The sequence below is a fragment of the Seriola dumerili genome, unplaced genomic scaffold, assembly GCF_002260705.1.
Source record: "Seriola dumerili isolate Sdu_G_001 unplaced genomic scaffold, Sdu_1.0 BDQW01000017.1, whole genome shotgun sequence".
Taxonomy (NCBI): Eukaryota; Metazoa; Chordata; class Actinopteri; order Carangiformes; family Carangidae; genus Seriola; species Seriola dumerili.
Genome location: NW_019174272.1, coordinates 6,689,427 through 6,713,433, shown reverse-complemented (window position 1 = coordinate 6,713,433; position 24,007 = coordinate 6,689,427). Strand labels below are relative to the sequence as shown.

At 44.3% G+C, this 24,007-nt stretch overlaps 1 protein-coding gene across 1 annotated transcript in view; it reads left to right on the top strand.

Annotated features, from left to right (window-relative positions):
• The window catches only part of LOC111227312 (hemicentin-1-like), a 43,915-nt gene that overhangs the window by 7,023 nt on the left and 12,885 nt on the right, over window positions 1-24,007 (top strand). Inside the window, exons 6-45 of the mRNA XM_022752749.1 lie at window positions 1,011-1,182; window positions 1,310-1,416; window positions 1,508-1,628; window positions 1,726-1,989; window positions 2,122-2,266; window positions 2,708-2,829; window positions 3,083-3,355; window positions 3,790-3,931; window positions 4,236-4,363; window positions 5,063-5,176; window positions 5,262-5,420; window positions 5,514-5,708; window positions 6,756-6,851; window positions 7,008-7,135; window positions 7,234-7,378; window positions 8,580-8,692; window positions 10,017-10,176; window positions 10,338-10,497; window positions 12,996-13,123; window positions 13,267-13,518; window positions 15,254-15,337; window positions 17,240-17,431; window positions 17,514-17,644; window positions 17,781-17,925; window positions 18,359-18,485; window positions 18,584-18,741; window positions 19,245-19,523; window positions 19,617-19,759; window positions 20,345-20,495; window positions 20,646-20,864; window positions 20,969-21,082; window positions 21,179-21,366; window positions 21,462-21,558; window positions 21,744-21,905; window positions 22,026-22,139; window positions 22,339-22,535; window positions 23,184-23,265; window positions 23,347-23,478; window positions 23,568-23,711; window positions 23,829-23,988. Coding sequence (XP_022608470.1) covers window positions 1,011-1,182; window positions 1,310-1,416; window positions 1,508-1,628; window positions 1,726-1,989; window positions 2,122-2,266; window positions 2,708-2,829; window positions 3,083-3,355; window positions 3,790-3,931; window positions 4,236-4,363; window positions 5,063-5,176; window positions 5,262-5,420; window positions 5,514-5,708; window positions 6,756-6,851; window positions 7,008-7,135; window positions 7,234-7,378; window positions 8,580-8,692; window positions 10,017-10,176; window positions 10,338-10,497; window positions 12,996-13,123; window positions 13,267-13,518; window positions 15,254-15,337; window positions 17,240-17,431; window positions 17,514-17,644; window positions 17,781-17,925; window positions 18,359-18,485; window positions 18,584-18,741; window positions 19,245-19,523; window positions 19,617-19,759; window positions 20,345-20,495; window positions 20,646-20,864; window positions 20,969-21,082; window positions 21,179-21,366; window positions 21,462-21,558; window positions 21,744-21,905; window positions 22,026-22,139; window positions 22,339-22,535; window positions 23,184-23,265; window positions 23,347-23,478; window positions 23,568-23,711; window positions 23,829-23,988 — 6,143 coding nt within the window. The remainder of the gene's footprint in view (window positions 1-1,010; window positions 1,183-1,309; window positions 1,417-1,507; window positions 1,629-1,725; window positions 1,990-2,121; window positions 2,267-2,707; window positions 2,830-3,082; window positions 3,356-3,789; window positions 3,932-4,235; window positions 4,364-5,062; window positions 5,177-5,261; window positions 5,421-5,513; window positions 5,709-6,755; window positions 6,852-7,007; window positions 7,136-7,233; window positions 7,379-8,579; window positions 8,693-10,016; window positions 10,177-10,337; window positions 10,498-12,995; window positions 13,124-13,266; window positions 13,519-15,253; window positions 15,338-17,239; window positions 17,432-17,513; window positions 17,645-17,780; window positions 17,926-18,358; window positions 18,486-18,583; window positions 18,742-19,244; window positions 19,524-19,616; window positions 19,760-20,344; window positions 20,496-20,645; window positions 20,865-20,968; window positions 21,083-21,178; window positions 21,367-21,461; window positions 21,559-21,743; window positions 21,906-22,025; window positions 22,140-22,338; window positions 22,536-23,183; window positions 23,266-23,346; window positions 23,479-23,567; window positions 23,712-23,828; window positions 23,989-24,007) is intronic.

Sequence of the window (24,007 nt, the reverse complement as noted above, 5' to 3'; positions counted from 1 at the left end):
AGTTGCTTGTTAAGCATTTGGAAGATGGAAGACATTTGGTCCATTGTGGCCACTGAAATGAGACTATGAAATGTCAATGGCTTTTGCTGCTTCTGTTTCCATTTTAGAGGAAACAAAAGGAAAACTGTATTCTTAGTCAACACCATGATAATGATAATACCCAGAGGGTCAAGCACCTGTCAAAGCAAATAGTGTCAGATACTTCTCTGGAGAGCCACCAAGGTACACTATAGTCTGATTTTGGAATGTTTTTGTAATTATATATAATCAAACTGTCCGCTACTATTTCAGGCTTTGAGTAATCTTTTCTCTGAGTGGCGAGAGGACTCATTTAAGAAGGAAGCCTCCTAATGTGTCTCTGTCTGACCTCATCTGGCTTCTTCACTTCGACTGATTCTGCAAAAAAGTGGGAAACAGCCAGCCGTTTCTGCTCAATACTTATCCAGCAATTAGTCATTCTGTGGAATATTGAGTTTAAGTGTATTTCTAAAACAAAGGCACCCCCCCCTCCCCCAACACCACCACCACCACCACCACCACCACCACCCCCCCCCACATTCACTAGTGCTTTCTATTCTGAGGAACAAGCCTTATGATTCATGGAAGCTGTGTTGCATGAGGGGGACTGCATGCTTCCTGACAGACTTCCACTGTGAGAGACGCTCTTCAGGGAGTACATGCTTGAGAGTGCAGAAAACTGTATGTTATCAGTTTGACAGTTGAGCTGTTTCACTTTTCCTTTGTTTAGGCAAAATCCCTTGAAGGAATACTTTTGAGATGAAAGCATAGTCCTAAGACAAAGAGCAGCCTGCTGTCCGTGCAGGGAATGGGGTGGTGGGGGCTGCATCCTTCCTATCCTCATCATGTCTTTCTAAGTTGAGAGGGGGGGGGTGGTCCCTTAAAGTTTGTGTTTGACAGGTCTCTGCCTCATCCACTGACAAATGTGCTTTCACCAGCATGATAGGTCGCTCCGTTACGGTTCTGTGACACTGTCTCTCTCCTCCTGCCAGGTTTTAAAATGGGTTGAGGAGACGGTTCAGGCCATGAAGGTCCACCTGCTGTCCTCCAACCATGACAGTGCCCAGGAGAACAAGTGGGAAGTGCCCTTTGACCCCAGCCTCAGAGAGGTCACTGTGTCACTCAGTGGACCAGCACCACAAATTGAGCTCAGCGATCCCTTTGGTAGACAACACATTTATACTCATTTCTTTTCTTTTTTCCACATTATTTTAGACTATTATCAGTGTCCACACACAAGGGAAGCCATATTTCAAACTGAAATATCCCTGTTCTTGCGTTCTTTTCCTAGGTCGTGTAGTTGGTGTGGAGCAGGGCCTTAAAGAGCTGCTGAACATTCCTAACTCTGCTCGGGTTGTCAACCTGAAGTTTCCCAGACCTGGAGCCTGGAAACTGAAGGTACTGCTCTGGTGAATAATTCATGAATATCTCTCTTTCACTGTTTTATGACATTTGTCTAATTGAATACTTTTGCTTTTTTTTTCTAAAGGTGAGCTGCAGTGGGCGCCACACTCTGAGAGTCACAGGAGTCAGTAATCTGGATTTCAGGGCTGGCTTTTCCGGTGTACCTGTTTCTGAGTTCAACCACACCAGAGAGAGACCAATAAAAGGTGCCACACATGTTTCTGTTAGCTTCTTGAGTCTTATTTGACTGAGAGCACGTGCAGAAGATGACCTCATGGCAATCTTTGTCTTTGTCTCCCCCAGGACTTCCAGCCCATGTTTTGTTGAAATGTACAGGCCTGAAGCCTCCAGGTCAGCTGAGCCATGTGGAGCTGATGTCAGGCTCAGGCCGCTCCTTGCGCACAATCCCCGTACCTCTGCCCGCTGACCTCGGCCAACAAGGACTGTGGAGTCTCCCGGAGTTCCGCACCCCCTCCCAGAGTTTCTTCATCAAGGTGACGGGCAAAGACGAGGAGGGCTACCGCTTCCAGAGGCTGTCCAGTGTCTCCTATACCAACATCGTTCCAGGCAAGACAACCCCCCACCCCCCCACCCACCCCCTCTCCTGCAGACACGTCTCACCAAAGCCACTCCACAGTGTCTCTCACACCTCATCAATCTCTCCGATGACCTTTAACCTATGTTTCCTCCCTTGTGTAGATCCCCCAGCTGTGAGCATGCCTGATGTGGTGAAGGGCTTCTACATGCAGCCCGCTGTGATTGGCTGCTCGGTGGAGAGTGACATTCCCTACAGGCTAAGATTCAGCAGAAGTGGGATTACGCTGGGAGAGGATAAGTTCTTTCAGTGAGTCTGTCCTCTATTTGCTCAGCGCTCAGTAACATTTGGCTCTCCTTCCTTTGGATTCCTTCAGATGCTGCAGCTTCATGCATCCATTACCTGCTGTAAAAAACACTAATTAGGTCACTCACGAGCACGTCTGTAGAGCATTAGTGCTGCTCGACTCTTAAGCTTTATTGGCTCATCTGTCAGGAAACAGGTATACACATTCGATTTTGTGAACATTACATGTTCGATTGTGTCATCTTGAAAAATTAACAAAGCACCCATTCTTTCTTGGTGTTGATGCTCTGCTTTGAATTAAATTCATGAAACGAAGCTGACTTGTGGTGAAAACTATTCCCAGTGTGTGTGTGTGCCAGGGATACAAATCGAATGCGACGTAAAATGGGATCTTGTTGCCATTGTCATAATCCAGCCAACGAACCAAGCGTGTCTTTGTATCAGGAATTCTGCCATAGCATCATGGGAGATTGCCCACGCGTCAGCCGAGGATGAAGGCTTGTATGAGTGCACAGCACAGAGCACTGCAGGACAGGGACGTGCCTTAACCCAGTTGACTGTTAGAGGTATGTCTCACACACATACAATAATGCAAGTACGCACACACTTCCTCAATGTTTTGCACAAAGACATCGCAGTCACAGCAAGGCTTTGAAATAAGTTCCAGCCATTTTCTTATCTCAATTTCATGGCTACAACATCAACATGATACAAAACACGCCAATACAAACATTTGTGTAAAAGTAAACTATTTCTGCACTGTTTGTCTGCCGCTGATAACACCAGCTTGATGTTTTGGTTGTGTTTCCCCTGAAACAGAGCCTCCTCCGGTCCTGAAGCCGGCAGTGAATGTGACCTCTGCTGTGGGAGGCGTCGCTTTGCTTCCCTGCAAAGTAGAAGGCTCCATGCGCCACAACTTGACCTGGCATCGAGCGGGCCGTACCATCCGGGCCCGCGCAGGGAGAGTGAAGCTGCTGTCCGACACGTCCCTGCAGATCAACGGGGTGCGGACTCAGGATGCTGGGGAGTACCACTGTGTGGCCACCAACGCTCACGGAGACAGCAGAATCACCGTGTGGCTTCTCGTCCCAGGTACGGTAGGACGATACCCTGCAGGCCATCTGCTTAAACACTTAACACACCGGGGGCCTCATGGCTCCTCTCAGCCCCCTGTCATCTGTTTTCCATTACTGGCTTAACCTCCTCGCAGTTAGATTGAGCCACTTCCTTGTGTTTCTCATCAGCCAGAAGGGATGCATGTTGAAAAGTGTAGACATGCTATTGTGTACATGCCCTCAGATGTTTGTAATGAATTACAAAAACAGCCAAGTAAATGAGAAACTTCACTACGATCCACCAGTCATGATGTCAGACATGGAGTGCTTGGTAATCACATTGTAGCGCACATCATCAGGAGTTTACTGTTGTTAAACGCTTGACGGGGAAGTTATAAATTACATCATGCAGCAGTGACGAGGCCCTGAGTCATTGTCAGCTTTTTTCCCTCTGTTTGACTCCAATTGTAGAGGCTCCTTCTGTGGTAGTTCACCCACAGAGCCAGGCTTTCTCCCGAGGGGATGAGATCCGCCTTGTCTGCTCGGCGTCCGGCTCCCCCCCACCCAAGCTCTTCTGGAGCCATGGAAACATGTTCCTCACTAATCAGCCGAGGTAAGGGAACTCTCAGCCCACTCAACACCTCCGGCACAGAGGACTCAGAGAGTCATTACATTCCACTTCGACTACATGCACGATTGCCACATCTTGTTTGCATCGCTTCAGAGATTTACATCTAATGATCTGAAACCTTTTTTCCGAACCACAACTACGTCATATGTGTGTGTAAAATACATATTGAAAGAAAAATTTCTCTCATGATACTCAAGAATAGCAGAAAGGTTTAGAGATGAATTTCTGTTTTGTATCTGCTCATGAAGAGCCAACAAACATAAATCCTGTCATTTGTATGATACAGGGTGAGTCTAAACCACAATGGAGTTCTGATCATTAGAGGGGCCCTCCCAGAGGATGCTGGGAACTATACATGTCTTGCAACCAATGAGGCTGGGACTGCCTCTCAATCTGTGTCACTTACTTTTGCAGGTAGGTCAACATATCGCCACAGATGTTATGTTTTTGTTTTTATCATTTGGAGTCTCATTCATTTTTTAAATTTCTTTTCTGAATAATTGTTTCTCTTGACATTGATTTTCAAACTTCATATAATGCAACACATTTTTATCTGTGTTGCTGGCTGTTGCTCAGCAGCATTTGATTTGATTTAATCTGTGAATAAAATCCAGTGTGAGTTGTGCACTGGCGTTGAGTGTGGCCACCCGTCACCCCGTCTCACACAACAGGATATTTCTCTCCTTGTTTTGTGAGCAGTTGTAGGCTTGAAGTTTCAGTCAAGGCTGTCAGTTAGTGGTTGACAGAAACATCAGCAGTGATGGACTTTGGCAGCCCATTCCTGGGGCGTGCTGGTATTATACACACTTTTGTCTCTGAATGTCATTTTTAACAACACTGATCTGTCACGACATTGAGCCTTGTAAGATAGATAATCTCAAATTTTCACTTCAGCTGTCTGCCTGTTCCAAAAACATCTATCCCTGCTGTGTTGACACAGAATGTGTGTGTAATGTAAGTGTAGTTTTACATTTACCTCAGGTGTTTTTGCAGCCTTTGCTGGTTGAAGCCAACATTACATTACTATTATTTCTACATAGCTGGTGAGTTGCTATAAAATATGAATTCTTTCTGAGTTGAACTGCATGTTAAGCTTCTCTTTTTTCGCTCCAGAGGTGCCGAAGATAACAGTGGCACGGCAGGTGGTGCTTGTGTCTGTTGGCGGTGATGCGACTCTGGAGTGTCAAGCCACAGGCGTTCCCTCTCCCCTTGTCCGCTGGTTCAAAGGTAAGTTAAGACAGCGCGTACGTTAAAATGACTGTAGAAATGTCCATGTTAGAGACCAGCAGGCTTATTTTGTTTGTGTTTCCAGGTGAGCTTGAGGTGGGCTCTGCTCCTTTCGTTGAGCAGGATGTACACCGCGGGACCCTGCACATTCGAGGGGTGCAGGAGGTCGATGCTGGTCAGTACAGCTGTGTGGCCAGCAGCTCAGCCGGAACCTCTGCTGGCACCGTGACTCTGGAGGTTGGAGGTTAGACCACACTTCAGTGTTCCTCATAAGGCTTATTTTTCTCTCAAATTTATACAAAGGAAAATTCATCTTCTCCCACTCTGCCCTGCACAGCGGGCCCATTGTTCTCTGAGGCACCGGTTGACGTGGCAGCTAACGTAGGGGAGAATATCACCCTCCCCTGCGTTGCCCGAGGTTTCCCGCAGCCGACAGTGACCTGGCGCAGACAGGACGGCAGACAGATTCTTACAAGGACAGACAGCCACAGTAGAACAACGCAGCTGGAGAACGGACACCTTCTAATCCAGAGTGAGTTATCCATGAAAAACTGACACAGCTAAGAGCTTTGCTCTGCAGTGCAGGCTAATATAGCTTCATGGTTGCCCTGCACTGACTGGCATGACTGAAATTTTCAGAGTGATTAAATATAGAGGAGGTGTAGCCTTTCATATCAAATTCAGATAACATTTTCTTAACAGAGGTGGGCAACAGGATGTCACTGCCATTGGTAAAATTACAGTGTACACAGTAGATGGCTCACAAAACACTTAATATCCATCCTGCTAAAAGCACAACTTCTGACTTACCTAAAAAGTGCTGCATCACTTTAATGATATAAATCCTTCTGCAAGAGCAGGCAGGCGTCCCTTTGTCCATTCATGTGTCCTTGATTGTGAGATTGTAATCTCATCAGGGCGAGGGGAATTTAAGTTGTGAACTCTGGAGGCCTTTCAGCTTGCAATATGACTAATCCTGGCCGCTGAAGGTGATCCTTTGTGCTCCTGAGACTAAATGTTTATAGTGTGTGTAATATTATATTGGAGAGGAACGGACATATTTGCATGGGCTGCTTCTGTCACTGTTTCCACTTGTGCCTGCCGTCTGACCTAATTAGCTCAATCTGTTGCAGATGGCTCTGTTTTTTTTTTTTTTTACCTGCAATTGTTTTAGAAAGCATCTCTTACCATCCTGTTCCTCACTTTTTACCTTAATGCTTAATGTCTTGTCATCACCTCTTTAAACATCAGCCTTGACTATCTAAACACAAGAAGTGAATCATGTGTACATCTTCCAACATGTGATCTCCAGGGAATTTACTGAGTGGAACATGTGTGTCAGCAGGCTGGCAGCTGAGCTGAACCCATTAATCCCATTATTTTCTATTTATAACTCTTAATTACAGCTCAGTCAAACCAATAATACCTCTTATTATTGAGAAGAGGACTAAACTGCTATTAACATGGATTTTTCAAGATAAACTGTTTTCTTTCTTATTGTAGAGATTCGGCTTGTTTCAGATGTTAAGAGAGTGAAGTTGAAATAAGGGCTGTTGTTGGACTGTGTGTTTGTCTACAGGTGTCTGGCTGGATGATGAAGGGCTGTACATCTGTGAGGCCAAGAACCAGTTTGGAACCAGCAAAACCGAGGCCAGAGTTAGCGTCACTGGACTGGGTACGCTTGTCTAGGCTCTCTTATCTTTTTGCGCTACCCTACAGAATATTTTAGAAACAATGGCAGCGGCTCCAAAGTCAATTGTAGCCTTAAAATACTTTCACATTTTCCGGCTCTTGTTTGTTATTTATGTCTTTACACTTCCTTTTCCTGCAGAGCCCCCTGTCTTGGCCCAAGGTGCCCCGATCATTACCACTGGAATCGGTCAGTCCCTGAGTATTCCTTGCATGCTGTTGGATGGAATACCTCTTCCAGAAAGACACTGGTCCCAAAATGGAAAACCTGTAAGACTGGCTAGTATTTAACCTTTAGATATATACAGTACATCACACACATAATCTCTGTGTTCCTGTGAGACAGCAGTCCTTTTCCTTCTACAAAGGTTCAGCTGAATGGGAGGATGTTCTTGAGGAGTGATGGCAGTTTGTACATTGAAAGAACCATCCCAGAGGATGCTGGCACGTATGTTTGTGCTGCGGTGAACGTGGCAGGCTCCATGAACATCACAGTCACCCTGGAGGTCCACGGTAAGAGAGTAGGTTAAAAGAACAGTCAGACATTTTGAAAGCTAATTCAGTTTCTTCCCCAGAGTTAGATGAATAGATCAATACGTCACTCATGCTATGAAGCTAGAGCCACCAGACGATAAGCTTAGTTTAGGATAAAGACTGGAAGCAGGGGAAACAGCTAGCCTGTTCTTGTCCCAAGTTAACTTGCTGATACTCCAGAGAGTCACTGGCCCGGCAAAGAAATAATTCTAGTACATAACATTCTATAACACCACAAATCATCATGCTTTACTTTTTTGTTTATGTATGAATTTAAACAAGCAAAGTGTTAATTTGTGAACTTTGGCAGTGCTGATAGGTGGATTTTTTTGCACAAGTCGCTTCAGTGTTTACTGCTCCAGAACTGCCAAGCTACAATGCTAATGTTGCTAGCAGCAGATTGGCTGCATTTACATGCTAATATTTCACCAAGCAAATATATTTTTTGTCTGGTCTCGATGTGGCTAATTTTTTATTGTACAGTTGTGGAAATTCTGAAACATAAGTACTTTGTGTCCAACTTTAAGTTAAAGCGGTGGTCAGAAGTCAGTGGCTTGTTCCCACAAGGGTCATGGCAGCTTAGGTCGAAGTTCAACAAGTTTGAACTTTTGGCACATCCCCACCACAGGCATCCACACACAGCTGTTCAAAAGCCACCACATACATAACAATGACAAGACACATGCAAAAGGTGTTTTTCTGTGATAATGTGAATGTGTCTTTAGTATTCATATTTAGAATCCCGACATGAAAGTGGTATCACTCTTCTCACCTCACTCTCACCAAAGTAAGGTATATGCCTATTTGCCAAAATGCCAAACAATTCCTTTAAGTTCCCTCGCCTAGAAACAGTTTCTCCATACTAGAGACACCGGCAGGTTTGGACAGTCAGGCCAACTATGTGCTGAGTCAGTGTGGAAAACAACAATATTTCAATGACTCGACCACCTGCTGTCATCATAGTGAGAGGGTTCATTTACTGCATGCTTTGACGAAAGGGTCGTTTTGTTCATAGGCATGTAATGACAGACAGGCCAGATTACGGTTCATCATCAGTTTGTAATGAAGAAATGCCTCCAGCACTTATACTGCTGGTTGGCTAAGGCCAGTGATAATGCCGTGGGCCTGCTTCTTCATGGCCAGTCAGACAGCTGTGCTTTGTGACCTACTTCTTCCACAGTGCCCCCTGAGATCAACGCTGGTCCGTACCATTACATAGCCAACGAGGGCGTAGCCATCACACTGTCATGCGAGGCCAGTGGTGTTCCCAAGCCAAATGTTGTCTGGTCCAAGGTAGGATGTCACACTTGTGGCCTAAATCTACATTTTTTTAATGATTGCTTTTGGCTGCATCCCATATACTCATGTATGACTAATTGGGTAGATCTGATTCCCACAACATTATCTAGAGAGGATCACATTTGGCATCCATTCATCTTTAAATGAATCATCATTAAGACTTTGTAAATAATTATTGAAATGATAGCTATATCGTGCACGTTGCAATCAAACAAAAGCAAAGATCAGTATGTAGTCCTGCAGTGGTGATGGTGTGTAGATTTTTTAGACTGTTGAGTTGTTTCAACCATTAATCAGTGGGCTATTAATATAATCAGCACGAGCATAATGATGGTGATGATAATGGTGATGATAATAGTAGTCATCTTCATCTGATAATGCATTGTCTTATGATTTACTACTGTAACTTAAGTTATGTCCCTCATTTATATCTATTAGTGAAAAGGGTCACTTATTTTGGTTAAATTTACATAAATACATTACATACATACATTATTTGTATAATTATTATTTTAAATGTTCCTTTTGGCATATTAATCTAACAACTTAGTTTCAGTTTCTGGCATTATTTTCTCAGATTTGTCAGAATGCTCTAAAAACATCACCAACAATAGCACTTTGCACTGCAATCAAGACTTGATTAACCTGAAAAGGAAGGATGTAACCATGGCAACATTACCATATTGCTGCTTGGCTGTGAGAAATCACACAGTATTTTATTGTACCTTAGAAATCTATTTAAAACCTTTCTTGCAGCACCTTCCAGTACAGCACTTAAAGAAAACCTACCAGACTACGACATGATCATATGAGGCACAATCAAATGATTTATCTGCAAGCAGTTGTTACCCCAAACTGTCATTTATAGAGGACTATGTAATAAATTCAGCCAGTGATTTGACCTTTCCCATGAAGAAATAAACAGATGACACCATTACATAGTCAACATTACTGAATGAAGTCATCGTGCTGTTGTTTCATACATATTGTTGAACTGAGCCAGATTTTTCTTCCTTGCTTTTTTCCCAAACATTTTCAGAGTAGTTCTCTAGAGTCAAGTAAATTTCTTTCCTTGTCAGATAAAAGTGAATCTGTAAAAGCTATTTTATGTTCAAAGCAAGTTCGTGTGCAGCAGGCTGCGTTCTCGTGTGCATGTAATGGGGATGCAGAGTGAGTGTAAAGGGCTGCTCAGTAATTATATTAGACATCAAAGGTCGGGCTGTAAACCTTAAACTAAAGTTGGTGTACCTCTGTTGTTGTGCGGACAGCTTTTATCTTCAGTGTGTTCTTTCTGCTCTTATGCCTGCTGTTCCTCCAGGGGAGGCAGCCTCTGCTCAGGGACCACTCCTCTCTTAAGTTGAATCCTGATGGGTACCTCCACATCCCCCACCCCACCGCTGATGATGCAGGTATCTACATCTGCACTGCCACCAGTCCTGTGGGCTACGCCAGCCGGGAGATCCAGCTCAGTGTCAACAGTAAGGCAAATGAATGTTTGATGATGTTCACCCAAACATAGCAGTGTTTGGTGTAATGATGTCTGACCTCTGTCTACAGGGGATATACAGAGTCAAAAAACAAAGCAAGTTGAAGAAAGAACCTACATGGTTTTCTTACAAATTCTCTCCCCCTTCTCCAGCCATGCCTAAGATAATGGGTGTGAGTGGCCATGACAACACAGTGAAGATGGCTGCAGAGGTGGGAACAGAGGTTGTTCTTCCATGTGAGGCCCAGGGGAGTCCATCTCCACTAGTCACATGGAGCAGAAATGGGCATCCCATCCCCCCCGTCACAGCTGGGTAAGAGGAAGTCTTACCTCACTCAGGCAATGATGCAGTAAAATGAGTTAAACATCGTGTAACAATAGACAAACATTCTCACCATACCTTCCCACTGACTTCGCTAACATCTGACTCAGCTTTTACAAGGGACTCTGACTAACGCTGGCTGCCAGTCAGAGCTGCTGCTAATGTTTGGAGTTTATTTGGTGATGCCTGTTCAAGGGCAGTTAGGCAGCGCTGAAGAGCTGTGTGCGGGCTTCACTTGTTGGCTGAACTGAGGAGGAACATCTGGTCCCCTCATGGTTCACTGATTCCCAGCTTTCATGTGTGGTCACTCTGGGTGCAGACAGGCTGGCTGACTCGGGACACAGACTGGATAGATGACAGACACACTCTCAGAGCCAGACACCAGACTGAATGGTTTTGGGTAGCTAGAAGAATGACGGAGGGGGTTGAAAGCTGTGGTGACTCTCTGATACAGTATTACTTGTGTGGGGCCAGCAAGAACGAAAAAGGTGGGGGTGGATGTGGGGGGGGGGGGGGGGGTGCCAGGAAGAGGGGAGGAAAACGAACTGACAGAGGAAGAGATACAAGCCCTGTCTGCCTGATGTTCGGATTCCCTGGGGTGTTTCAGCAGTAAAACAACATGCTGACTCTTTACTAGTCCTGTCTGATGAGAATAACACATCACTGTGAACAACCCCCACATCAGCCCATGCTTTGCATATGCAGGGCTAGCGGAAACAGGCAAGCCGTCTAAAGGGAGATTTATTCTCTCCAGCTACACTCTGTGGGTCAGAAGAAATGACCAGGGGGTACTGATTGTTGAAATAACTTAAATCAGTGGGCGGTAAGATTTGAGCCCAGTAGTAGCAAAATGACGGGGGGGGGGGGGAGACACAAGGCTATTCAACACAGGGTCTGTGGATTTTTTCAATCTAATCTTAATCCTGATGAGGCCAATTTGTCCCAGTTAGTCTTTGTGTCAGACTGTGTACACAGATGACTTGACACCAATGTGAGGAGTGATGGATGGGCGAGAGGGGTGGTTCATGTCCTGTGTGCTTGAGCTTGTGTCAGTCTTCACTGTGGCACTGCAGAGCAGCCGTGCTGCAGTCTGAGCACAGATTGACCACTGCAGAGTCAGTCATTTGGTTCCAATGTTGAATGTTGCTGCCTCTCCTAAGACTGTTTGAGAAGGTGGGGGAGCGACATTACACCATATGTGCAGCTGAAATAGAGAGCTCTTTGTGCCTCCAGCTCATTTCCACTTACACGAACATGTTATTGTTATAGTTTAGTTGCTTAGCAGACACACTTATCTAAGATAAATCATAGAGGTGTGTTTACATTTGTGTATATTATGCATTTATACAGCTGGATAGCTTCTGGTGCAATTCAGGTTACCTCACAGCACTTTCAAGTTGCTGACCTACATTTAACTACTTTAACCTAAATTTAACTGCTCCTGTTGTTATTGTTACAAAACATGTTTTTGGAGACGAGGCTAGTGTATGCAATCTATCCATCTGTCCACTTGTTTGTGACAAACATTCAAAAAAACAAATGTCTAGTTTGCCATTAACTGCTTCCCACAGCGCCACCATCAGGCCAAGCTTTTATTTTCAAATTATCTATATTTCCTTACCCCTTAGTGATAAGCACACAGTAGTTGCCGCAAACATTACTGTTCCCAGCAGGAAGAAATGCATTGATTTTTGTGAGAATATGACCTTTTCCATGGTGACATCATCAGGTCAAACTTTGGCTACCCTTTTTACACTGTAATTACCGTGGACAATGGTAATTGTGAAAGTAACAACTCACTGGGGAGATTACAAGGCCCTGGCTGAGGCCCAGGCTCCACTTAGTGCTCTCCTGCTAACATAACTTTCGTCCATCACAGATCCATTTTTCTTCATTGCAATTTAACAATACATATGCAAAGACACCATCAACTTAACATTATATTTCAACTGATGTATTCCTGTCACATTTCTCTCGTGCTCCTTTTTGTATTTAGAGCTCAGCAAACCACTTTTGAGGAAAATACAATACAATGTAAGAATTATCTGATAATTTTACATATTAATGAACCACTTCATCAATGACCCTGAGGCAGTAACTGTACTGGGAATTCACACTCTGAATCTGTTCACAAGAAATGTTTTCATCAACTCATCTTCAATTAAAAATAGGAACAGAAGTGAAGCTGCATCTTGAAATTTATCCTCACAGACTCACAACGATCAAGGTTGATATCAAAACATACATTAGAGATTTATATAGTAGTATTGGCTACCCAATACTATAAACACTGAGCAGCCTTTGGAAATATTTTACTATTTATGTGCTCATATAGATGCATAGCTCACAATGAAAAAAAGGACACTAAAGGAAAATGTTGCTTCAAAACAGGGACACCTGCCAAAACACAGCAGCTGTATATCTCAAGTGACTCATGAAGTGTTGTGTTTTCTCCATCTCTTTGTCCTTGACCCCTAACCACTCCCCAGGTTCACTGTTTTGCCTTCAGGCTCTCTGAAGATCACTGATGTGCGCCTGATTGATAGTAAACTATACACCTGCACTGCCGAAAACCCAGCAGGCAACATGTCCATAAGCTACAATTTACACATTCAAGGTAACTCTGTGGGGCTTCTCAGGAAGTTGAACTTATTAGAAACCTTAAAGCTTGAGTTTTCAAAATGCATGAGATATGTAAATAAATAGTTGTGTAACAGATATAGTAAGAGATGTATGTACCATAATTGTTTATGTCCTCAGCTAAGCCCAGGATTCAGACAGCACCCTCCCTCCTGAAAGCCCTGATCGGCCAGACAGTGATTCTGCCATGTGTGGTCCAGGGAGAGCCGAGCCCTGAGGTCAGTTGGTTTCATAATGGACTTCCTGTTGGGGTCAAGAACACTACGCCCCTCAGGATCCAGCAGGTCAGCCTTGCTGACCAGGGCACCTACCAGTGTGTGGCCAGAAACAGCGCTGGACAGGAGACCTTGGAGATCAAGCTGGAAATTCTTGGTGAATATCAGTTCTTCAAATCCTGGTTCTTCACTTTGAGAATAAGCATAATAAATCTCTGTAGTTCACACAGAGTATTGTGAATCTAGTCCATCTATATTGCTTTGTAAGATCTATTTAAATAACCATTTCGTAGCTCTGAACCAATGAACATTTATATACACTGACAGTGTCCCAGTTTTAGGCTCTCCAAGTTTTTAGAGGTGCATTCTCTTGAGGTACATTAGCTTCATCCTCCTAGGGGATAAGGACCCTAGAAATAAGGATACTAGAAAAGAAGAGGTTCATACAAAGTGTTGCCCAACCACGTCAAAAATCAAGTGTAGTTCGTAGTTGGTTCAGACAGCAACAAAGGAAGGCAGACATGAAATTGTTTAAAAACAGGTATATCGCCGCACATTTTCAGACAGTCTCTTCTGGAAGACATTCATAGTGTTGCACTGGGTTGTTCACATAAAAAGTGTCAGAAATAGTTTTGTCAAGAATGAAAAAAGAGAGCTCAAGAGTGAAGTTCAAACCCTGGCTCCTTTGTCAGCTCCTAAGGGCTGGTCAACCACAGTGAAAACTGGGTGTGAATGTCAGATTGTCAGTTTTGGAAAGTTACAAAATGGTCGGCCAAAGCCCAACCATTCTGACTTCAGAAAGTTGTAGGACGCGGTGTCCAATTCTGTTTGACTATCCAACATGCAGTTGTGATGGGAGTATACTGGCCCCTTATGTGGGTGCTTAAACTTCAACAACTTGTGTAAGTTGAGAACTCAGACTGTGGTGGCCAGATGTGCTGAATCAAGCCTTCTTGCCATCAGTAATGGGGTGCTGCAGGGGTCTATTCTTGGTACATTACTATTTACGTTATACATAAATATCATTATTCTTTCTAATCAGAATGTAGGTGCCCAGTTTTGTACAAATGATTTATAAGCCCCTGGTTCTACCTCAACCCAGGCTCCTACTCTTCTTCAGTCTTTGACACTTTCCTGATGTTCCTACTAAATCAGAGACTTGTTTTAAATGTGACCAAGTTCACGTTTATGGAATTAATTGAAAACTGCACTCAAGGTAGATTTGTTTTTATACCCCTTGAAGACTTTAAATCTTTAACATCTGATGTTTCTTTTACAACCCTTGTAATCACTTTTATTAATTCTATTCTTGTCTTAATTGTTGGTTGTCTGGCTTTACACGTGTTGTTGTTGTATGCTGATTGTGTGGGTGTCTGACTATAAATGTTGTTTGTTTTCAGGTCTCCCCTGAGAGAGAGACCTTGATCTCAAAGAGACTAACTGATTAAATATAGCTACTAATTAGACATCAGCCTGGCTGTGGGTGTTAGAGGCTGATTCAGGTCCTCTCTAGCCCTCAGAGGTCAGCCTCCTGGTCAAGGAGTTGGTTGTAGCAAGTCTGAGTGTAAGGTTAATCAGAGATTCGGGACACAGAAGTGAGAAACCAAGAGTAATTTTGTTAGCAGGAATAAGAATAATTACCTAATCACAGAGATGATCTGTTTTACTAATGCTTAGCCCAAGGTTGGTATTAACTGGTTTTAAGTATGACCGTGAGAAGTGTTAACTCTTACACCCAAAACAGACCCTTGAATGCCCTGAAGGCTTCTCCTCACATGCCCACAGCATATACATAACTGACCAACACTCATTACACTTTCAGTTTACTGCCCACTGTCTCAACTGCCCTTGTTCTTTGATCCAGCATTTAACACGTTTTTCTGTCCTCACAGAGGCCCCATCCTTTGCAGAACCTGGAGATGCCATCATGGAGAAAGTAGCGAACAGCAAGGTCATTATCCCTTGCCCAGCTGAAGGTATGAAATGATTCACACATGAGTCAGCCATGGACAGACTGAAAAAAATAGGGCAATGCAAGATCTGGTGTTCAAAAAAGGTTCAATTTACAGAGTGTGAGTAGTTTTTTTTTTTAAGCCTGATGTGGATGTGTCTTTTTTTTAGGTTTGTTTTTATGAGCAAGAGAAAATTCCACTTTAAATGTAGGACAGATATGTGTTTTTGTGCACCATCAAAGGAATGTTTCGTTGTCACTGTAGACTTTTAGTTGTCAAAGAGAGGGAAAAAACATCTTTGCCATCTTAAAAAGGTACAGCTTCTTTTTATCGCAGCACCCAGAGACATGCTGTTGTCTATATTTTTTAACATTTCTTTGCGAACAAGGTGGCATCCCGGGGCTGGGATGTGGAGAACTTGTTATTTTATCAAAACACAGTGAGTGTTGGTGTATATCTGCAGATGCACTGATGGATACTTACCCTCTGAAAGCCCATGCAAACAGGTATTGTTTGTGTGGAGCTGTGCCATGGTAACAAGCTCGGTGAGAGAAGGTGAGGACTGTGTGTAATGTGGAGCAACAGCTGGAACATCAGTCTGCCTGGTGCCTCAGTGAGCCACATCTGCTTTCCTCTGTGCTGGGGCCTGCTGGGAGAGGAATCCTAATTACAGGCTGCTGCTGCTGGCAGATAAAGGACAGAGATGTCTGAGGTGCACCATGAAGCACAGGAAGAGGAAGATGAAGCCACACTAGCCCTCCTTCCACCCGAGTCACACCGGCAGGCAGGCAGGCAGGCAGACTGTACCAGGCCTCAGAGGTGCTCACACAGAAGTGCTTGAAGCTCTTGACACCCTAGAGAGGCAGCTCACACAGAAATTCTTGATGCTCTTGACACCCTAGAGAGGCAGCCGGCTGCAGGAAACAAGTATCCCCTCATTGTTCTCTTGAGATCTGTCTGTATGAGGGAGATAAAGCGCAGTCTGTGCCAGAAGGATATTATTAATTCACCAACAGGCGCATTGCATTTGATAGAGGTAATTATTTGAGAAACACATGGAAGAGATAATCTCTGACTTCGTCAGCCCCAGTAAAATAAATTCAAAGTCTGCTAATGAGATCTGTTAACATCTAAAACAGAACATCTGTACGCATTTCCTCCCAGCAATGAGATAATGAATTTACTTCAGAGCTCCTTAACTGTAAACATGTGTTCAGAGAGCCAAAAGACGATAACATCACCTTTGGTTGTGCTGCATCTCTTGTGGTTTTTTTGGATCGGATTGATTTCCCTACATCGTCTTTGGTGTTTGTATATGTAACACCTCTGTAAATAGCCAGAGCCGTGGCATTTGGATCACTCAACCACACTGCTCTGTCATTGCAACCTGCTTCTCTGTGCTTGTCCTAAGAGTCTGTTGTGTTAAGTGCAAAATCCTCCAACTTTTTCCCCATTCCGACTTCCTCGCCTTGACCATTTCCAGCTCTTTTACACCCAGTAATCCACAGAGCACATCTGTTTCAGGATCCTGAATGTGCGCATTGCTGCCTTTGAACTGCTGGTTCAACCACTCCTATTCTTACTGCTTGAGACTCTTACCTCAGTGTTGGTAATAAATCTTGATCATAGTATTTTAAATCTTACATCTTACATCTCTCCAGCATACAGTGTATTACTTTTTTATGTGTCTCTGACCTTGAAATCTTAAGCCCACAGGCTACAAGGACTCTAACCATTCTGGCATGGTCTCCCCCGCTGTCCAACAGATAAATGTAGAGCTGGCTTTTTCTAGTCTGGGCTGCCTGCCCATTAACTTCTCCTGTAGGGAAGCAGAGAGATGGAAGTATCTTTTCTTTTTGTCAGACGTGATCAATAAAGCTCCTTTTATACTCACTCAGAATCTTTTTCTTGTCCCCGCACCTGCAGGTTCACCTCGCCCCAAGGTACGCTGGTTCAAGAACGGCTTGGAGATACACGCCGAACAATCAGAGTTTTCTGTGGCGAGGGACGGAGCTCTCGTAATTAGCACAGCGTCTGCCAGCCACAGTGGTGATTTCAAGTGTATGGCAACCAATGAGGCAGGCTCTGTGGAGAGGAAGACTAGGCTAAAAGTTAATGGTGAGAATTTAGGTTTTTTCTCTTGCGATAACAAAATATATAGTGCATAGTGACAACACAAATCATCCCTGTACTATTTCAGTTCCCCCAGAGATCCAAGATGATAGCCAGCCACTGAACCTCACTGTCACCTTGAAGCAGCCTCTCACTCTGGGCTGTGATGCCTTTGGGATCCCCTCCCCAACGATCACCTGGACTAAAGATGGTCATCCTGTGAGTTTGTCATCCTGAATCCCCATACTGTATGTCTTGTTGATACCGTCCCCAGCTGTACAATGCCACCAAGTGGCTATCATTTTAATTACAATATGACACCAAGGATGCACTGAACTATTTTCTGCATGTCCAGGTGAACAGTCCAGGGGTGTATCTGCAGAATGGGAATAGGATGCTCAGAATCTACAGAGTTCAGCCTGACCATGCGGGACAGTTTACCTGCACAGCTCAAAACTCAGCCGGAGAGGCCAGGAGAGAATATAACATAGTGGTGCAAGGTGAGCTCATAAAACGACTGTCAAACTGGTATTTAAGCGACGTAAGAACAGAGTGGAAGAAAAGAAAGATGTAATACCTAGTAAATTAAGTAGAGAATTAAACAGGATATTTTTCCTGTCATCAGTGGATTTAAAATCTCCAGGAACGCCCGTCTAAAGCTCCTAAAGAACTTAAACTCTTTAATTAAACTTTAATACTCAATGTACTGTAGCAGACATTCTGACAGTTGTCATTCCCCCCAAACCTACTAAGATTAACCATTAATGTCACTCTTAATGTTTTATTAATAACTAAAATAATGTCCCTCTGTAATCTAGATGATTTTTGTTCTCACAACAGTGATATTGAATTTGAATTAATCATGATCTCATTCAGCATTTTTAGTAATGTCTTACATTTCCTGATGTAAACTATATCTGGTATGTTTTCAAGCTCCACCAGTGATCTCAGGAACATCCCGACTACAGGAGTTAACTGTGGTGCTGGGCCAGGAGGTGGAGTTTCCGTGCAGAGTGAGCGGAAAACCTCCGCCCAGAGTGGAATGGAGCCGTGATGGAGAGTAAGCGCCGCTCAGTTTATTGACGTGGCATTCAGCAGCACACACAGGATGCACTTCCCATGGTATTGATTTGGTCTTCCATTCCTCCCTCTCTGCAGGGTTCTGTCCCGTGACGGAGATCCCCATGTAGAGTTTCTGGAAGATGGCCAGGTGCTGAAGGTGAAGTCAGTAAGACTGAGGGACCAGGGGCTTTACCAGTGTCTGGCCAGTAACAACGCAGGAACTCAGATGCGCCAGTTCAGACTCACAGTGCAAGGTCTCTGCTTTTCTCCTGACTTTATCTTAGACACGAACCATACACTCTCAACCACGCTGGCCGGAATGCAGCTCATTCGCTTTTTTATTTTCTTTCTACGCACAACATCAAAGGAGCAAAGAAAAGAAAACCCACAGTTATCAGAGTACTGATTTGATTTCTTTTCCAGAAGTGCTGTGGTAGCAGTGTTCTTCCGAGAAATTACTGAGCATAATATTTCACATAAACACCTAGCCTCTACAGCGTGATGATCTGACTAACACCACACTGCCTCGCCTAGAGCACATATTGAATTCCCTTTGTGCAGGGGTGTGGAGATTTCTGTGTCACCTAAAGAGCATGTGCTCTAATTACCCAAACTATTGCACACTGCATTTCTGTTTTAGAGGGTCTCCTGCACAAAATGGGTCAGTCCTCTGTGGATCTATTCATTCTGTGCTACGGGCCAGTAAAAACCATACTGGCTGTTAAAAAATAAATGTATTGTTGGTGTTTCTCTCCAGCTCCCCCCACCATCAAGGGCCCCAGTGAGACCTCAGAGGTGTCAGTGGTGCTGGGTTTCCCCACAGTCCTCCCCTGTGACGTTGAGGGCTCACCCACACCCAGTATCACCTGGCTAAAGGACAACCAGCCCATAGTGTCCAGTCCCCAGCTGACATACACCCGCGGTGGACAGGCCCTGCGACTGGGCTCAGCACGGGGAGACAGCACCGGCCTCTACACCTGCAGGGCCACAAATCCAGCTGGCACCGCCATCAAGCACTACTCTCTCAGTGTTCTGGGTAAGACACATCTACACCACTCACAAATTAAACTGGCTCAGACAGAGCTTTTAATGTCCTTCTGTTTTTTTGTTTTTTTTCTCTTCTCATCAGTCCCACCACAGATAGAGGGTGACTCTACATCTTTGACATTTGGTGGTCAGGAGGAGAAAGTGCGGATCAATGGGAGTTTAACTCTCTCCTGCCTGGCCAAAGGTTTCCCTGAGCCCAATGTTAATTGGTTCAAAGACGGACAGGTTGGTGTGTCATCCTAACAGGCTCTGCATCTCTAAAAAACCGCATTCACGTGATTTTAAGGTGATTTTAATGGAGCAAGTTCTACCCTCTATCAGCCTCTACTGGCAACTACAACAAATTACAACAAGCTCAACAGAACATCCTCTTGCACAAACCACCTCCTCTCTCCAGACTCTGTGCGATGAGTAAGCTATTTAATTATAGCAGAGATGTAGAAGAAGTGATTAAACATTATGATGTAAAATTCTTTAATAATACTGCTGCCTGTTATTTCTTCTTTGTGCTTCAGCTACAGTATTAACCCAGACACCTTGATTTTTCTCTGATCAGTATGCGTGCGTGCCTACAATAATGAGCAACAGAAAATGCTGATTAGGTGAATTCATGTAAGATTAGATTTTTGTCTAAATGGAGGTATTGTTTTATTGTTTTAATGTTCTTCTAAAACACAGTACAGGCTGGGAATTGTCAGACCTATACTGATTTTTGAAGTAAGGCAGGGAAATGTTAATGAATGCCTCTCTCTGCTAAGAGCCATATTTCAGCTAAAATTGTACCCTCTGATGTGTTTTCTCCGTCTTTAGTTGCTGACTGGAAACTTCCATACTGGCATTCAGGAGAGTGGCTATTTCCTCCACATAGACAACGCCATGCTGTCCCATGAGGGCCAGTACACCTGTGTCGTCACCAACTCTGCAGGAGAGGACAAGAGAGACTTTCATGTCACCATTCAGGGTGAGTTCGGTTAAATCTGTGTATTTATCTTCAGTATCAGGGGTTGGGGAAATCGTACTTTGTACTTCAGTCGCTTTTTGATCTGATGTTGATGTTGATCTGAATTTAAAATGAAAGAAGTCTCACTCAAACATGCTATTGTCTCGCCAGTCCCTCCAGTCTTCCACAGGGTGACTAACAGAGAAGCAGCCTGGGGTCTGGGACACGAGGGTGACAGTAACAATGAGGACATGGTCGAGAAGCGGGAGGTGGTCCTGGGCCATCCAATCAGCCTGTCCTGTGAGAGTAATGCCATCCCCCCACCAAAGCTCAGCTGGTACAAAGACGGAAGAAAACTCACCTCTGCAGATGGGGTGGAGCTACTTCCAGGTCAGGGGAAACTCTTTCCTGTGTTAAAACCTGTAATGTGGCTGTTATGTATGACTGAGGCTTCACATAAATCTGCTGTTTTACGTGTGGATTTGTCTTCTCAGGTGGACAGGTTCTACAAATCGCCCGAGTGCAGAAAGAAGATGCTGGAAAGTACACATGTCAGGCTGTCAATGAGGCAGGAGAGGACCACATGCACTTTGAACTGGAGATTCTGGGTAACTAGTACATGCACATTTTCTTTGTAATTGAAATGAAAACAGGTGGAAATGAACGTCATTTCTGAGGAAGTCTGTTTTCTTTCTCCTCCTCAGTCCCTCCTGTGATTATGGGAGCATCTGAGGAGTTTATGGAGGAAATGGGAGCTGTGGTCAACAGCACTGTGGTCCTCCACTGTGACGTGACCGGACACCCTGCTCCAGTCATCTCCTGGCTAAGAGATGGGCAGCCGGTACACACAGACTCACAGCACCACATCAGCAAGGATGGGACTCAACTCCAGGTTAGTCTGTTGAATTGTAAACAAATACCAGTGTGTAAACAGATCCCACTGTGACATGTCATATTGAAGAATAACACTTGGATCCCATCTTTCAGCTCCTCAGCGTCCAGGTTTCCGACATGGCTGGTTATTTGTGTGTGGCTGAGAACAAGGTTGGAACAGTTGAGAAGCTGTTCAGTCTGACAGTGCAAGGTAAGAAAAGTTCAAAACTCAAAACACTGTATATTCAACCTCCCAAGTATTCACAAGCACCAATAAAATAATAATTTTTGTTCTTTCATTATTATTATTATTACTATTGGATGTTCTTTCATAGCAGCAGACGTGCTGACTCATGCCCTCGACATGTACAACCCAACTGTTGTATTCTCTTCCAGTGCCCCCGAGAATAATTGGCAGCAAGGAAGAGGAGGTTAGTGTGATCGAGGGCCACATGGTGTCGTTGCTGTGTGACGTCCAAGCGTACCCTCCTCCAGACATCACCTGGACCAGAGACGGGCAGGTCCACTCGTTCAGCACAGGCATTAACATTCTGCCAGGTCAGCTCTCAGCCACCCGCAAATCCCAGATAAATCTTATGTCAGGAGCATTTCCTTTGTGTGAATCTAATTCTGGCACAGATATTACATTTCACATCATTCTTTATATACTGTTTACAGGCGGGCAGATGCTACAGTTGTCCCGGGCAAGGCTGGAAGATGCAGGCCAGTATGTGTGCACAGCCACCAACTCAGCAGGCCAGGACCAGAAGACTATTCTCCTCAGTGTTTATGGTAAACAAACATACGGTGACACATCTGCATAATTCATCTACATATGTATATACAGATGAAAAAATCTTAAAAGATTGTTTAGGCAAAAGATCTGTTTACCTCAAGCCAGCTGTGACCATGAATAGTTCAGATGTGAATCATACCAATTCTGAATGATTTAAACTGAGATCATGTGCTCTCTGTACGTGCAAACCAACAGTCCTGCCCACCCTGAAGCCCCATCTTGTTGATGAGTCAGACTCAGTTACCCCTCAGGTTGGCTCCTCGGTCACCCTGAGATGTGAAGCCCACGGTGTTCCCGAGCCTGAGGTCACATGGTATAAGAATGGGCTGCAGTTGGCCGCAGGGAATGGACTGAAGATGGATCGTCACCAGCTGGAGATCATAGGAGTTCAGGTCGGGAAAAATGTTTTTCTCTCTGTGGAGCTTTTGAGAGGGGTCCCACTTGATTTCCAGCCTTTACATGCTAACATATTAAATGATTAGAAGTACACATATTTAACCTGTTACAAGACACTCCCATTTTGGTGCAAAAACCTGAAAATAATGTGCCTGAAATAAAACCTGTCAACCTTGGTCTCACTTGAAAGGTAAAAAGTGAAAGAATTGAGTATAAGAGATACTGAAGTTAAAGAGCCAGAAACATTTTCCCTCGCCTTTATTTGGCATAAAAATGGAATAAAAGGCCTTGCACAGACAGAATCAGGAGACTTAGAGCTTTCAAAGAATTTATAATTGACAAAGTAGTGTGAAGACACACCTGAAGTAGAGCTACCAAGAGCTAAGGTGTAGTTTAAAGGGTTAACTTTCAGACATTCATTCTATAAAATACACAGACTAGGAAAGCAAGAGATATTGCTGCATGTGTGACAAGATGCAGCACTCGCCCTCTCTTTGACCGGGTGCATTTGAACTCTGTTCTAAGTTAATTTGCCTGAATTAGAACACATGCACCAGCAAGCATAGCAGGAGAGAGCCTTGTCCTTTCTTTGCCTGTGCTCACAAGCCTCCCTCCCCACAATGACCTTCTTTTTTGGTTCCTAGATGGCAGATGGTGGCACTTACACTTGCAAAGTGTCTAATGTGGCTGGTCAGGTGGACAGGACATTCAGACTGGCAGTTCATGGTGAGAATACCTCTGCTCAATTCTCAAATTAACACTTAAAACAACTGGGAGTGGTTATATTCTACAAATATATTTCCACAGTTCCACCTGACCTTGCCGGGCCTCTCCGGGAGTCCCTAAACTACACGCTAGGCTCGCATGTGGGTCTGCTGTGTGAGGCCACAGGGGTCCCTGTCCCCAGCATCACCTGGCTCAAAGATGGAACCCCTATTGGTAAGGATAGGGCAATGACAGGGGTGATCGTAATGGTATGGATTTGCCATGCATGACAGCTCGTGTACGTGAATGTGTTTGCTGTGCAGAGAGCAGTCTGCAGTGGCAGTGGTCCATTCGAGGGAACCGACTGGAACTGGGGCCTCTCACTCTGTCTCATGCTGGAACTTACACCTGTGTGGCCAAGAACAGTGAGGGCCAAACACAGAAAGACTACACCCTCACAGTGCAGGGTAAAGAGTTCGCAATTTGAGCAAGATGAGATCCACTCATCCTTGAAAACTGTACATATCATTTATGTAAGGAAAAGTTTTTCAGTGGTATTAAAGTGTAATCCTTATCCTAATCAGTATCACCCACCATCCTGGACTCTGACCACCCCTCTGAAGTGAGTGCGCCCGTGGGAGAGGAGCTGACCCTGGAGTGCCGAGCAACTGGAAACCCCACACCCCACCTCAGCTGGCTGAAAGATGGAGTGACTTTAGAGGGATCAGACACTCGTCACATCGCGTAAATCATTCACAGTTAC